The sequence below is a fragment of the Balaenoptera acutorostrata genome, chromosome 6 (genome assembly GCF_949987535.1).
Source record: "Balaenoptera acutorostrata chromosome 6, mBalAcu1.1, whole genome shotgun sequence".
Taxonomy (NCBI): domain Eukaryota; kingdom Metazoa; phylum Chordata; class Mammalia; order Artiodactyla; family Balaenopteridae; genus Balaenoptera; species Balaenoptera acutorostrata.
This window is the reverse complement of record NC_080069.1, coordinates 8406290-8421571: the sequence shown is the minus strand read 5'-3', so window position 1 is coordinate 8421571 and position 15282 is coordinate 8406290. Positions and strand designations below refer to the sequence as shown.

The window sequence follows — 15282 nt, the reverse complement described above, 5'->3', positions numbered from 1 at the left end:
CCCTTTGAAATATTACACACTAAAGAACGAGAACTTTTAAGATTTGTTATGAATACAAAGGCTGAAATTACTTGAACCCTGTGAATTTGGGAGATTGGAGTATTAACTAGCCTAATAAGATTTTTTAAACTTTAAAGATTTTTAAAAAATCTTTAAAAACCACTGAAACTTCTTGGTAAAAGATGACTTCAGTTAAAAGGGAAGATGTAACATTTTTTAAAAACAGCTTTATTGAGATATAATGCATTTACCATAATATTCAGCCATTTAAAGTGTATTTATTGTGATTTTTTTAATGGTATATTCAGAGTTGTGCAGCCAGCACTGCACCTAATTTTAGAACATTTTCATCGCCCCCAAAACAAACCCCATATCCATTGCCAGTCACTATCCATTTTCCCTCCCTCCATCCCCTAGCCCCTGCTAACCACAAATCTGCTCTTGGTCTATAAATTTGCCTGTTTGAATATTTCATATAAATGGAATCATACAGTATGTGGTCTTTTATGATTGGCTTCTTTCACTATTTCCAAGGTTCATCCATGTCGTAGAATGGGTTGTTTCCATCATTTGGCTACCATAAATAATGCTGCATTAAACATTTGTATACAAGTTTTTGTGTGGACATATATCCATTTATCTTAGATATAAACCTAGGAGTGGAATTGTGGGTCATATGGTAACTGACATTTTGAGGAGCTGTGAAAGAAAGTGGCAGCACCATTTTACATTCCCACCAGCAATGTATGAGGGCTCCAGTTTCTCCACATCTCCACCATTTTTTTATTGTCTGCCCTTTTTTTTTTTTTTTTTTTTTTGCCCTTTTGATTTAGTCATCCTAGTGGGTGTAAAGTGGTGTAAATCTCATTATAGTGATTTGCATTTCCTTAATGGACCAGTGGTGTTGATCAGCTTTGCATGTGTTTGTTGGGCATTTGTGTATCACTTCTTTGGAAAAATATCTATTTGGATATTTTTTGCCAATTTTTTCATTGGGTTATTTGTCTTTTTATTGAGTTGTAAGAAAATTTTGATAGAGATTGCATTGGAATCTGTGAATCACTTTGGGTAGTTATTACTGCCTTAACAATGTTGTCTTCCAGTCTATGAACATGGGATGTCTTTCCATTTATTTAGGTCTTTAATTCCTTTCAGCAATATTTTATAGTTTTCAGTACACAAATATTTTACCTCTTTGGTTAAATTTATTCTTGGTATGTTAATATTTTGAATGCTGTTGTAAATGGAATTGTTTGTTTTTTTTTTTGGAGTATTCACTGCTGGCATATAGAAACGTGACTGTTTTTGTGTGTCTATCTTGTACCCTGAAGTTTTGCCAAATTTATGCATTAGCTCTAGTAGTTCGTGTGTGTGTGTGGATTCTTTGGGATTTTCTATGCATAGGATCATGTTATTTCCAAGTAGAGATCATTGTACTTCTTCTTTTCTACTTTGGATGTGTTTTCTTTCTTTTTCATGTCTAATGAATTTCCAGTACAGTGTTGAATGGCAGTGGTGAAAGCAGGCGCTCTTGTTTTATTCCTGATCTTAGGGAGAAAGCTTTCAGTCTTTCACATGAGTGTGATGTTGAGTATGATGTTAGCTGTGTTTTTTTTCATAAGTACCCTTTACCATGTTGAGGAAGTTCCCTTCTATTCCTAATTTATTGAGTGTTTTTTTTTTTTTTTGAAATAGGGAGCATTTTCTTTTTTCTTTTTTTAAATTTTTTATTTATTTTATTTATGGCTGTGTTGGGTCTTCGTTTCTGTGCGAGGGCTTTCTCTAGTTGTGGCAAGTGGGGGCCACTCTTCATCGCGGTGCACGGGCCTCTCACTATCACGGCCTCTCTTGTTGCGGAGCACAGGCTCCAGACGCGCAGGCTCAGTAATTGTGGCTCACGGGCCTAGTTGCTCCGCGGCATGTGGGGTCTTCCCAGACCAGGGCTCGAACCCGTGTCCCCTGCATTGGCAGGCAGATTCTCAACCAGTGCGCCACCAGGGAAGCCCCTTATTGAGTGTTTTTATCATGAAAAGATGTTCGGTTTTGTCATCTGCTTTTTCTGCATTAATTGCAATGATCATGTGGTTTTTCTCCCTTTGTTCTGTTAATGTGGTGTATTACATAAATTGATTTTCTTATGTTGAACCATTCTCATATACTTAGGATAAATCTCGCTTGGTCATGGTATATAATCCTTTTAATATGCTGTTGTATTTGGTTTGCTAGTAGTTTGCTGAGAATTTTTGCATCTATATTAGTAAGGGACATTGGCCTATTACAGTTTTCTTGTATCATTGGCATCAGGGCGATAATAGCTTCATAAAATGAGTTAGGAAATATTCCTTCCTTTTCTATTTGTTGGGGAGTTTGAGAAGGATTGGTGTTCATTTTTCTTTTATATTTGATAGAATTTACCAGTGAAACCATCTGGTCCTAGACTTTTCTTTGTGGAGAGAGTATTTGTTACTGAGTCAATTTCCTTATTTGTTATAGGTCTGTTGAGATTTTTTATTTCTTCAGTCAGTTTAGGTAATTTTTGTGTTTATAGGAATTTGTCCATTTCATCCAGATTATCTAATTTGTTGGTGTGCAGTTGTTAATAGTATTTTCTTAAAATCTTTTTTATTTCTGTAAGATCAGTAGTAATGTCCCATTTTCATTTTTGATTTTAGTTATTTGCATCTTCCTTTTTCTTTGTCATTCTATCCAGAGGAACAATTTTGTTGATCTTTTCAGAGAACCAACTTTTGGTCTCATTGATGTTATTCTTTAAAAAAGTTTTTTTGCCTGTCTCCTCTGTAATCTTATTTTTTCCTTCCTTCTGCAAGCATTGGCTTAGTTTGCTCTCCTTTGTCTAGTTCCTTAAGGTGTAAAGTTAGATTATTGATTTGAGATCTTTCTTTTTTAACATAGGTTCTTGCTATAAATTTCCCTCTGAGCATTACTTTCACAGGAGTTGTGTTAGCATGTTGTGTTTTTGTTTTCAGTCATCTGTAAGTATTTTCTAACTTCTCTTGTGATGTCTTCTTTAAACCATTGGTTGTTTGAAAGTGTGTTATATAATTCCACATATTTATGAATTTTCCAGTTTTTCTTCTGTTATCAATTTCTAACTTCATTCCCTTGTGGTTGAAGAAGATGCTTTGGATGATCTCAGTCTTTTAAAATTTATTGAGCTTTGTTTTGTGGCCTACCACATGGTCTGGCCTGGAGAATGCTTCATGTCCACTTGAGAAGAATGTGTGTTCTGCTGTTGGGTAGAGTTTTCTATATTTGTCTTACATTTTGTTTAAGTCCTGCATTTCCTTATTTATCTTCTGTCTAGTTATTGGGATAGTGAAATCCTCAACTATATTAGAGAATTGTCTGTTTCTCTGTTCCATTACGTCAGTTTTTGCTTCATATGTTGTGTGGCTCGGGTGCAACATACATATATATTTATAATTATTATATCTTCTTGGTGGATTAACTCTTTGTTGCCAGCTTTGGAAGCCTGCAAAACAGTCTTTGTTTTGATGTTGTTGACAGGTAAAAATGCTGACAAATATTTTAATTTTACAACATTTTGTTCCTCTGCTACAAGTCTTGTGTTCTGCTTTCTAACATACAGAGAAAAGAAATTGTCCTATTAGAAGGAGCATTTAATAGTGGTTGTCATAAATTAATTGCTTTAATGGCAATTTTCTTTCTTGATCAGATGTAAGTTGAAGCTACAGCAGAAAACGATGTCTCTATGGTCCTGGGTGAACCGGCCCAGTGAACTGAGTAAGTTCACCAACCCTCTCTTTGAAGCCAACAATCTTGTCATCTGGCCTTCGGTTGCTCCACAGAGTCTTCAGCTGTGGGAGGGTAAGCCATGCATCCTTTGCAAACCTTTTATTAGTAGAGTCTAGGATGTTCTCTTGACTGCCTGTGGGTACATGAGTACATGGATACTGCTGTTTATATCAGATATTTTCTTAAGATAAGAAGGTACATTACTTTTTTTTTATTGTGACAAAAACACAAAATTTACCAACTTAACCATCTTTGAGTGTGCAGTTCAGTATGGTTAAGTATATCATGTTGCTGTGAAACAGGTCTCCAGAACTTTTCATCTTGTAAAGCTAAATCTCTGTACCCATAAACAACTTCTCAGGGCCCCTCTCCAGCTCCAGGCAACCACCATTCTGCTTTCTGTCTCTGGATTTGACTACTCCAGGTACCTCATATAAGTGGAACCATACAGTATTTGTCCTTTTGTGACTGGCTTATTTCACATAGCATAATTAATGTGCTCAAGGCTCATCCATGTGGTAGCATGGGACAGGATCTCCTTCCTCTTTAAGGCTGAGTAATTTTCCATTGTGTGTGTGTGCGTGACGTTTTATTTATCCATCCATCAGTGGGCACTTGGGTTGCCTCCACGTTTTGGCACATGGGCGTGCAAACATCTCTTTGAGGCCCTGCTTTCCATTCTTTGGCGTATGTACCCAGAAGTGGAATTGCTGGATCATATGGTAATTCTACATTCAGTATTTTGAGGAACAGTAATTCTGTTTTCCGTAACGGCTGCATCATTTTACAACCCCACCAGCAACGAACACGGGTTCCAGTTTCTCCACATCTTCATCAATGCTTGTTATTTTCTGCTTTTTCCCCCCTTTGATAGGCCATCCTAATGGGTGTGAGGAAAAGTATATTACTTTTTGTGTAGAAAAGTGATAGGTGGTTGGGACAGGAATAAACTGGAAGCTCCTAGGAGATGGTTTCTGTTTGCTTTATTAAGTAGTCCTTAGGTAGATTCTTCTGTTGAAGGCTGTTGAAGGGGTAACGAGCTAGTCATTCTAGTCAGATTCCATGAAACGTACATAAATGCCGTCCATCAATGCAGTAAGACAGATGTCCTGTTTGTGTGGAACAGTAATCCAGGCTTAATTTTCATGTCTGTTCTCCAGAACGTGTTTTACCTGCATTAATTTTTCAGATTCCTGAAGCTTATCTCCTTAAATACTAAAGCTTGTTTTTTAAAAAATAACCAAAACCTATCTAAAACATATTATCCGTTCATTAAACAAAAGACTATAAAATACCATTTAATTTCTTTTTAACCAATTTGAAGGTAGTAAGTACATTTTTATTCATCTTTATATTAAACAATATAAGGCATACACACAGGAATGATAGCTGTTTGGTAAACTGAAGTACTATAAATGTCAGTTAGTATACTGTGTTCTAATACGTTATGCTCTCAAGGGCAATTCTTGTGTGGAAACTGCCCATTGTGTGTAAAAGGGTCTCAGGTTGCTTTGCTTCCTTGTTTTGAGACCGAGCCTGTTTCTGTCACTTCTCCGGCTGTCAGTTCTCACGGCTTGTTCCACTTGGCATATCTGTCATTAGCTGCTTCCTCCCCCTCAGTTTATGCTTCTAATCTTATCAGTCGAGGTGTCCCCTAGTTAGAATTGTGGGAAAGTGGCCTCAGTCTCCAGGGTCTCTGAGTCTGAGCTTTAGTGCTTTGGGGATTTGGGGCTGCTCAGAACTTCTCCTTGCTTATTGAGTGTTTAGATAGTCACATATGCAGGACAGGTGATCTCTTAAATGAGAGATTACAGCTGTACTACTTGTTTAAGACTTATGGGACAATTTACCTAAAAGCTACTGTCATGTTTAATAACTGAAACGAGAATCTAGTTAGTTGGGAGGAAAGCCAAAATTGGGAGTCCGATGGCCTAAAGGACAATTTAACTTGTTTTTACCAAAACTTATTGACAGTTTAGGGATTGTGATTGATAGAAGAAAATTTTTTTGTTATATGAATGAGTTCCTGCTACTCCATTAAGAAAGGGGTTTCTCTGTATGTTTAGTACCTCCTCAACTTAGAACTGGAAGAAATCCTATGTTAGGTATAATATTCTCCTGGTAAGTATATGGATTGTATAATGACACTACTCTGGCCTTAAAATGTCTCTCTGCTGTTTATTTGGAAACATTACAGAAGGACTCTCTAGGGTGCATGGCAGTTTGGTTTATGGAAAGTATTCTAATACAAAGTATTCTAATCATAAAACCTTTGTGAACTTGCCAGCTGCTGACTTGTTGCAGCCTGGAAGGTGTTTGTGCCTCCTGACTTGAGTATCTTTAAGCCGTTACTTTGGGCTGATATGTTAATGTACATCTGGGCTGATATGTTAATGTACATCTGTGTAGAGGAGAAAATGTCTTTTACTCCATAATAAAAGGATAATTATTGTTATTTGGGGAAAGAAGCAGTTGCCTACAGAATTGGAAGACTGTCTCGTAAGTAACACAGAGGGAGAGAGAGTGCTGAAGTTTAGGCTTTTAAATAACAGTTTGTGTAGTTCTGCTTTTGCTGTAACTGCCACTTTTCCAGTGAAAGTGATTTCACACATGTAGGTCTTACAGGTCTGGATAAAGTTCTGTAATTGTTTAAAGAAAGAAAGAAAGATTTGTATTGTGAAACTATAAAGTTTATCGCATTGTAAATGATCAGTTTGTATTCCTGAATATATCAGAGAATGGGATTTTGATCTATTTCATAATTTTGAGGGGTTTTTGAAGAATTAATGAGCATGTACATAGTGACTTTTTTTTTGAATTTTTGAATTTTATTTTTTTATACAGCAGGTTCTTATTAGTTATCCATTTTATACATATTAGTGTATACATGTCAATCCCAATCTCCCAGTTCATCCCACCACCACCCCCACCCCCAGGCCGCTTTCCCCGCTTGGTGTCCATACGTTTGTTCTCTACATCTGTGTCTCTATTTCTGCCCTGCAAACTGGTTCATCTGTACCATTTTTCTAGGTTCCACATATATGCGTTAATATATGATATTTGTTTTTTCTTTCTGACTTACTTCACTCTGTATGACAGTCTCTAGATCCATCCACGTCGTTACAAATGACCCAGTTTCGTTCCTTTTTATGGCTGAGTAACATTCCATTGTATATATGTACCACATCTTCTTTATCCGTTCATCTGTTGATGGGCATTTAGGTTGCTTCCATGACCTGGCTATTGTAAATAGTGTTGCAATGAACATTGGGGTGCATGTGTCTTTTTGAATTATGGTTTTCTCAGGGTATATGCCCAGTAGTGGGATTGCTGGGTCATATGGTAATTCTATTTTTAGTTTTATAAGGAACCTCCATACTGTTCTCCATAGTGGCTGTATCAATTTACATTCCCACCAACAGTGCAAGAGGGTTCCCTTTTCTCCACACCCTCTCCAGCATTTGTTGTTTGTAGATTTTCTGATGATACCCATTCTGACCGCTGTGAGGTGATATCTCATTGTAGTTTTGATTTGCATTTCTCTAATAATTAGTGATGTTGAGCAGCCTTTCATGTGCTTCTTGGCTATCTGTACATCTTCTTTAGAGAAATGTCTATTTAGGTCTTCTGCCCATTTTTTGAGTGGGTTGTTTGTTTTTTTAATATTGAGCTGCATGAGCTGTTTGTATATTTTGGAGATTAATCCTATGTCCATTGATTTGTTTGCAAATATTTTCTCCCATTCAGAGGGTTGTCTTTTCGTTTTGTTTGTAGTTTCCTTTGCTGTGCAAAAGCTTTGAAGTTTCATTAGTCCCATTTGTTTATTTTTATTTTTATTTTTATTTCCATTACTCTAGGAGGTGGATCAAAAAAGGTCTTGCTGTGATTTATGTCAGAAAGTGTTCTTCCTGTGTTTTCCTCTAAGAGTTTTATAGTGTCCAGTCTTACATTTAGGTCTCTAATCCATTTTGAGTTTATTTTTGTGTATGGTGTTAGGGAGTGTTCTAATTTCATTCTTTTACATGTAGCTGTCCAGTTTTCCCAGCACCACGTATTGAAGAGACTGTCTTTTCTCCATTGTATATCCTTGCCTCCTTTGTCATAGATTAGTTGACCATAGGTGCGTGGGTTTATCTCTGGGCTTTCTATCCTGTTTCATTTATCTATATTTCTGTTTTTGTGCCAGTACCATATTGTCTTGATTACTGTAGCTTTGGAGTATAGTCTGAAGTCAGGGAGTCTGATTCCTCCAGCTCCATTTTTTTCCCTCAAGACTGCTTTGGCTATTCAGGGTCTTCTGTGTCTCCATACAGATTTTAAGATTTTTTGTTCTAGTTCTGTAAAAAATGCCACTGGTAATTTGATAGGGATTGCATTGAATCTGTAGATTGCTTTGGGTAGTAGAGTCATTTTCACAATATTGATTCTTCCAATCCAAGAACATGGTATATCTCTCCATCTGTTGGTATCATCTTTAATTTCTTTCATCAGTGTCTTATAGTTTTCAGCATACAGGTCTTTTGTCTCCCTTGGTAGGTTTATTAGGTATTTTATTCTTTTTGTTGCAGTGGTAAATGGGAGTGTTTCCTTGGGAGTGTTTCCTTAATTTCTCTTTCAGATTTTTCATCATTAGTGTATAGGAATGCAAGAGATTTCTGTGCATTAATTTTGTATCCTGCAATTTTACCACATTCATTGATTAGCTCTAGTAGTTTTCTGGTAGCATCTTTAGGATTCTCTATGTATAGTATCATGTCATCTGCCAACAGTGACAGTTTCACTTCTTCTTTTCCAGTTTGTATTCCTTTTATTTCTTTTTCTTCTCTGATTGCCGTGGCTAGGACTTCCAAAACTAAGTTGAATAATAGTGGTGAGAGGGGACATCCTTGTCTCGTTCCTGATCTTAGAGGAAATGGTTTCAGTTTTTCACCATTGAGAATGATGTTTGCTGTGGGTTTGTCATATATGGCCTTTATTATGTTGAGGTAGGTTCCCTCTATGCCCACTTTCTGGAGAGTTTTTATCATAAATGGGTGTTGAATTTTGTCAAAAGCTTTTCCTGCATCTACTGAGATGATCATATGGTGTTTATTCTTCAATTTGTTAATATGGTGTATCACATTGATTGATTTGCGTATATTGAAGAATCCTTGCATCCCTGGGATAAATTCCACTTGATCGTGGTGTATGATCCTTTTAATGTGTTGCTGGATTCTGTTTGCTAGTATTTTGTTGAGGATTTTCGCATCTACATTCATCAGTGATGTTGGTCTGTAATTTTCTTTTTTTGTAGTATCTTTGTCTGTTTTTGGTATCAGGGTGATGGTGGCCTCATAGAATGAGTTTGGGAGTGTTCCTTCCTCTGCAATTTTTTGGAAGAGTTTGAGAAGGATGGGTGTTAGCTCTTCTCTAAATGTTTGATAGAATTCACCTGTGAAGCCATCTGGTCCTGGACTTTTGTTTGTTGGAAGATTTTTAATCACAGTTTCAATTTCATTACTTGTGATTGGTCTGTTCATATTTTCTATTTCTTCCTGGTTCAGTCTTGGAAGGTTATACCTTTCTAAGAATTTGTCCATTTCTTCCAGGTTGTCCATTTTACTGGCATAGAATTGCTTGTAGTAGTCTCTTAGGATGCTTTGTATTTCTGCTGTGTCTGTTGTAACTTCTCCTTTTTCATTTCTAATTTTATTGATTTGTCCTCTCCCTCTTTTTCTTGATGAGTCTGGCTAATGGTTTATCAATTTTGTGTATCTTCTCAAAGAACTAGCTTTTAGTTTTATTGATCTTTGCTATTGTTTTCTTTGTTTCTATTTCATTTATTTCTGCTCTGATCTTTATGATTCCTTTCCTTCTGCTAACTTTGGGTTTTGTTTGTTCTTTTTCTAGTTCCTTTAGGTGTAAGGTTAGATTGTTTATTTGAGATTTTTCTTGTTTTTTGAGGTAGGCTTGTATTGCTATAAACTTCCCTCTTAGAACTGCTTTTGCTGCCTCACAGAGGTTTTGGATTGGCGTTTTTTCGTTGTAATTTGTCTCTAGGTATGTTTTGATTTCTTCAGTGATCTCTTGGCTATTTAGTAACGTATTGTTTAGCCTCCATGTGTTCGTGTTTTTTATGTTTTTTTCCCTGTAATTGATTTCTAATCTCATAGCATTGTGGTCAGAAAAGATGCTTGATATGATTTCAGTTTTCTTAAATTTACTTAGGCTTGATTTATGACCCAAGATGTGATCTATCCTGGAGAATGTTCTTTGCGCACTTGAGAAGAAAGTGTAATCTGTTTTTGGATGGAATGTCCTATAAATATCCATTAAATCTGTCTGGTTTATTGTGTCATTTAAAGCTTGTGTTTCCTTATTAATTTTCTGTTTGGATGATCTGTCCATTGGTGTAAGTGAGGTGTTAAAGTCCCCCACTATTATTGTGTTACTGTCAATTTCCTCTTTTATAGCTGTTAGCAGTTGCCTTATGTATTGAGGTGCTCCTATGTTGGGTGCATATAGATTTATAATTGTTATATCTTCCTTTTGGATAGATCCCTTGATTGTTATGTAGTGTCCTTCCTTGTCTCTTGTAATATCCTTTATTTTAAAGTCTGTTTTGTCTGATATGAGTTTTGCTACTCCAGCTTTCTTTTGATTTCCATTTGCATGGAATATCTTTTTCCATCCCCTCACTTTCAGTCTGTATGTGTCCCTAGGTCTGAAGTGGGTCTCTTGTAGACAGCATATATATGGGTCTTGTTCTTGTATCCATTCAGCAAGCCTGTGTCTTTTGGTTGGAGCATTTAATCCATTCACGTTTAGGGTAATTATCGATAATTATCGATATGTATGTTCCTATTACCATTTTCTTAATTGTTATGGGTTTGTTTTTGTAGGTCCTTTTCTTCTCCTGTGTTTCCCTCTTAGAGAAGTTCCTTTAGCATTTGTTGTAGAGGTGGTTTGGTGCTGAATTCTCTTAGCTTTTGTCTATAAAGCTTTTGATTTCTCCATTGAATCTGAATGAGATCCTTGCTGGATAGAGTAATCTTGGTTGTAGGTTCTTCCCTTTCATCACTTTAAATATATCATGCCACTCCCTTCTGGCTTGTAGTTTCTGCTGAGAAATCAGCTGTTAACCTTATGGGGGTTCCCTCATAGTGACTTCTTGAATACTGTATTCAATTGTACTCTTTCACTACCTCAAGATTGCTGTATATTTTAGAGTATAATAAAACACAGATGTGAATTGTGAAAAAATGAGAAGGATTATAATGCATGGGATTATAATGCTAATCTATTGTGTGTATCTTTACCCTTCTGTTTTTCTTTCGTGCATTCAATAGGTATTTTTCTACGTTGGAACAGATCCTCCAAGTATTTGGATGAAGCATATGAAGAAATGGTTAACATCATTGAATATAACAAGGAATTACAAGCAAAAGTAAATATCCTTAGGCGGCAGTTGGCAGAACTGGAGACTGAGGATGGGATGCAGGAGAGCCCCTGAATTCCAGATCCCCTGCAGCCCTTGGAGGACTGTCCGGACTGGTATCCCATCTCTCTCTCCCTTGCCCTTCAGTTCACTTTCACACAGTATCCTTAAACTTAAGGCTTTAGGTGTGAGAACCTTCTAATATAATGGACTCTTCAAAACTTTATGAATGGAACTTACTATAATTATTCACATTTCATGTGGCCTGTTAGGCCTCTTCACTTTGGGAGCAGGAAGGAGGTGCTAGTCATTTTATTTTACACGAAACAAGTGACCTATTTAATGCCATTTGTGTTATACGCCATTTCACCCTAAGCTTTTCTCTGCATCCACTTTCCAAACAGTGCTCCAGACCAGTCAAGGATATGATTAATCTCTTAGGGAATATCTGTTAGTTTAAAAAAAAGGCTTAGACTTGGAAGCACTCCGAATATAGAAATATTTTTCAAACCTGAAATGGTAAACCAAGAATTTTGTGTTTAACATGCCATTTCCAATATCTTTGCCACATAAAGAAGCCATTCTCTTTAAAATATTTTTGGACTGACAGAGCTGAATTCATCCTCATTCTGATTTGTCAAGAAAGCAAAAGCTGAATATTTATTCAAGGTCAATTATTTTTACAAGGGCAACAGCTATAGTCCTGATATTTACATTAAGAAGAAGTAAATTTATTGTAACAGTAGACACTAAAATATGTACAATATAGAAATAAAGTAGGAATTTGTTACTGATAAGGTATCATTAGTGTTGAATTGGTTTTTCAGGGTTTTGACACATGTTAAATGTGTGTCAAATGCTGGATGTAACCTTAAACTGTCATTTAGAATACACGTTAATTTGTTATGATTAAGCTACAAATATGGTTTCCTTAACCAGAGATGCACTGCCCTTGTCTGAAGTTCTTATTGCACTGGTTTATGTACGGATATGTGTGTTTTATTGTGTTTTATTTTTAAATATTCTAAGAGTTTACTAAGGTTAAAATTTTCTTATTGTCTTGAGCCTTTTGAAAATTTATCTTGACTCTGCTGATTTGTCCATTATATGTTTGTTAGGCAAATAATAATTTAAGTGGAGGTGAAAGTTTATGAACATGATACAGCTATGTTTTAAACTTCAGAAGCCAATTTGAAATGTTTCAATGTTACAGAAACAATGATGACTATATTTATATGCTATGCTGGTTTATGCCTGCAATTCTAAAAGTTTGTGGTTTGGTGCTTTCCTTGTACATTTTTGTTTTGTGGCACAGGTCGTTTTAACAGATACTGTCAATTCTAGTTTTCCTTTAAAAGGATAGTTGAAGGGCAATCAATACCGTTTCCATCCCATCTATATATAACCATTTTATTGTAAAACACAACAAAACTGAACCCTGCTTTAGGGCTATGTATTGAGTTAAAATTGTAATTCTTCAAAATCGACTGTAGCAAAATCTAACGGCCACGTTCAGAAGCCTTAGAAAGTGGCAAATACTTTCTATCTCCAGTTGCCCAAGCTTTTTTTTTTCTGTTTCCTCAGACTTGTAGCAAAAGGCTAGACAGCAATCCACAGCTGGAGCTCTCTTTTGGTAAATTTGTCTGCTTTCTCCTCTAAGCCAAGCCCAGTTTTATTCATGACCTGTTTTCTTGGCTATAGTTATGAATCTTGGGGCATTAAAGGCCTCACCTAAAGGCTAATAAGGCAAGGAGCAAAGAAGATGTACTTTCTTGCTGTAGATATCTGTGTGTTGTGTGAAATGTCTATTAATTTTTTAAAAGAGGAAACACCCTAGCATTTTATGGATCCTCCAAATTGAAGAAGGAGCCTTTTTCTCCTCAGTTAATGGACCCATAAGGAAAACCATATAGAGATTTTTTTTTTAAGTGATTCTTTAGAAGTGACTCTCACTGGTAATATTAATTGGCCATAAGGATTCTGTGGGTGGAAACTTTGGAGGGATTTTTTATTAGGCTTGGTCATGGAGAAATTGTATGCCATCAACTTATACCTGTCTTCCTGATGAACATTTTACATGTGAGCCAGAGTACAATAATAGCATACATAGTGTTTCAATTTTTCTTTCTCTTATTGAGACAGCATTCATAAGCTGTTTGGACAAGTTTGTGTTTTAGTGTTAATTTATAATTAGGGATTGTCCAAACCTCAGTTCTGTTTACAGGGTGTAAAAACAAACTTTGGTATCAATGCACTTTCAAAGGGGTCATCTAATAAGGCAAATACTAAGGTTTCCCCAAACCTGAGAACTCTGTCAAAGACAAGTGCTTTCTCAATATAATTTGCAGAGGGTTTTTAGTAATACTATTAAAGTTACTCATCCCTTGGATAAAAAGAATAATTACAGTGGATATACTTATGAGAAGCTACTTATTAAAGGTTAAGTTTGGAGAATTGTCTTTGATAAATATGGCTTTAAAAACTTTAATGAAGAGAATGATGGCCGAATTAGTGAGCATGCAGATTGCCCCATTACAAGCCAATAATAAAGTGAGATATAATCAAGTTCGTGTACATTATTGTGAAGGCTGGTTTACATTTTTGGAATGAAAAAAGTAAGCCCCGGGGCTTCCCTGGTGGCACAGTGGTTGAGAATCTGCCTGCCAATGCAGGGGACACGGGTTCGAGCCCTGGTCTGGGAAGATTCCACATGCCGCAGAGCGACTGGGCCCGTGAGCCACAATTGCTGAGCCTGCGCGTCTGGAGCCTGTGCTCTGCAACAAGAGAGGCTGCGATAGTGAGAGGCCTGCACACCGCGATGAAGAGTGGCCCCCACTTGCCGCAACTAGAGAAAGCCCTCGCACAGAAACGAAGACCCAACACAGCCATAAATAAAATAAATAAATAAATAAATAATTTTTAAAAAAGTAAGCTCCACAAAGAATATTTTAAAAATATTGCTACAGTACAGGGATCCTTAGATTTAAATTAATAATTTTTTAAAAATCAGAAGAACATAGTTTGTTGGTTATATAGAAATGCTGAAACTTTTTGGGTGGTCTAAGACTTTTCAGTAGCTGTTTGAAATTTTCCATTTTGATTTTATTAAATGGGAAGAAAACAAGCAGACATTATAAAACCTTATAGGTTTAAGACACCTATAAATTTATTTCTAAGAAAAATTAGGCCTTTGAAGCAAGTTTTTAAAGTGATTTTTGGAAAAACTTTGGAAGACAATAGATAGTCATTTAAGATCCGTATGGAGAATTTTAAAACTTTTCTTTGAATTCTAAAGCCTGATTTTGTAGAGGTGATGTCACTGCTTTTCATTTTAAAGGATGAAAATTTAGTGAGATTTTATTCTTTGATTCAGTCAGTATTTATGTTAAATAAAAAAGTCAATATCATGGAAAATATTTGACCAGTAATTGTCTCTTGAAGTGAAAAATAGGAACATTTTGCTGCATTTAAAAATAATCTGCTTAAAGATGTAACTCTTAAAGTTATCTGGTTTCAAGATTAGCTGTTTTAATTGTCAGTCTTAACTAAGTCATCCGGTTCACTTACTATCAGACCTTAACCTGAGACACAGTTTTGGTATTTACCCATATCCAGATTTAATGAATTAAAATGACATGAGCCTATTAGGAGCACTCTTTATCAGAGAGGTATTTCCTGGACAAAAAATGGGCAGTATTTAGAACAGTTAGTCCCCTGGTTCTGGAAGCTTTGAAATTTACGAGAGAATGAAGTCGTTCATTCAGTACCTCTGATACAGGTTTATCCTATACCTCAGGACAACACAGATTAATTATTTCTTATTCTTTAACATGGCTCAGATCTTCCCTCTCCAGAGCTGGTACAATAAGTTATTATAGGTAGTATTTTTGTGTAATTCACCATCTTAACAAAAAACAGTAAAAGACTGGTTTCTACATTAATATTTATTCTCAGATGGTATGAAATGCTAATTTTTGTTTTCTTGAATAAAACGACTTCTGCCTTCACTCAGTCCTTATAATCTAGTGTCCACAGCATTTTCTTCCTTTAAACCAAAAGCCCAGAAGAGACCTTCTGAAACTTTAGGG

The 15282-nt window shown here is 36.0% G+C and overlaps 1 protein-coding gene across 1 annotated transcript in view; it reads left to right on the top strand.

Annotated features, from left to right (window-relative positions):
• Positions 1-13759, top strand: part of MTMR9 (myotubularin related protein 9) — a 71253-nt gene extending 57494 nt beyond the window's left edge. The window contains exons 9-10 of the mRNA XM_007192690.3: positions 3698-3849; positions 11106-13759. Of these exons, the coding sequence (XP_007192752.2) occupies positions 3698-3849; positions 11106-11269 (316 nt within the window). The 3' untranslated portion in view covers positions 11270-13759. The remainder of the gene's footprint in view (positions 1-3697; positions 3850-11105) is intronic.
• Positions 13760-15282: the final 1523 nt, after the last annotated feature.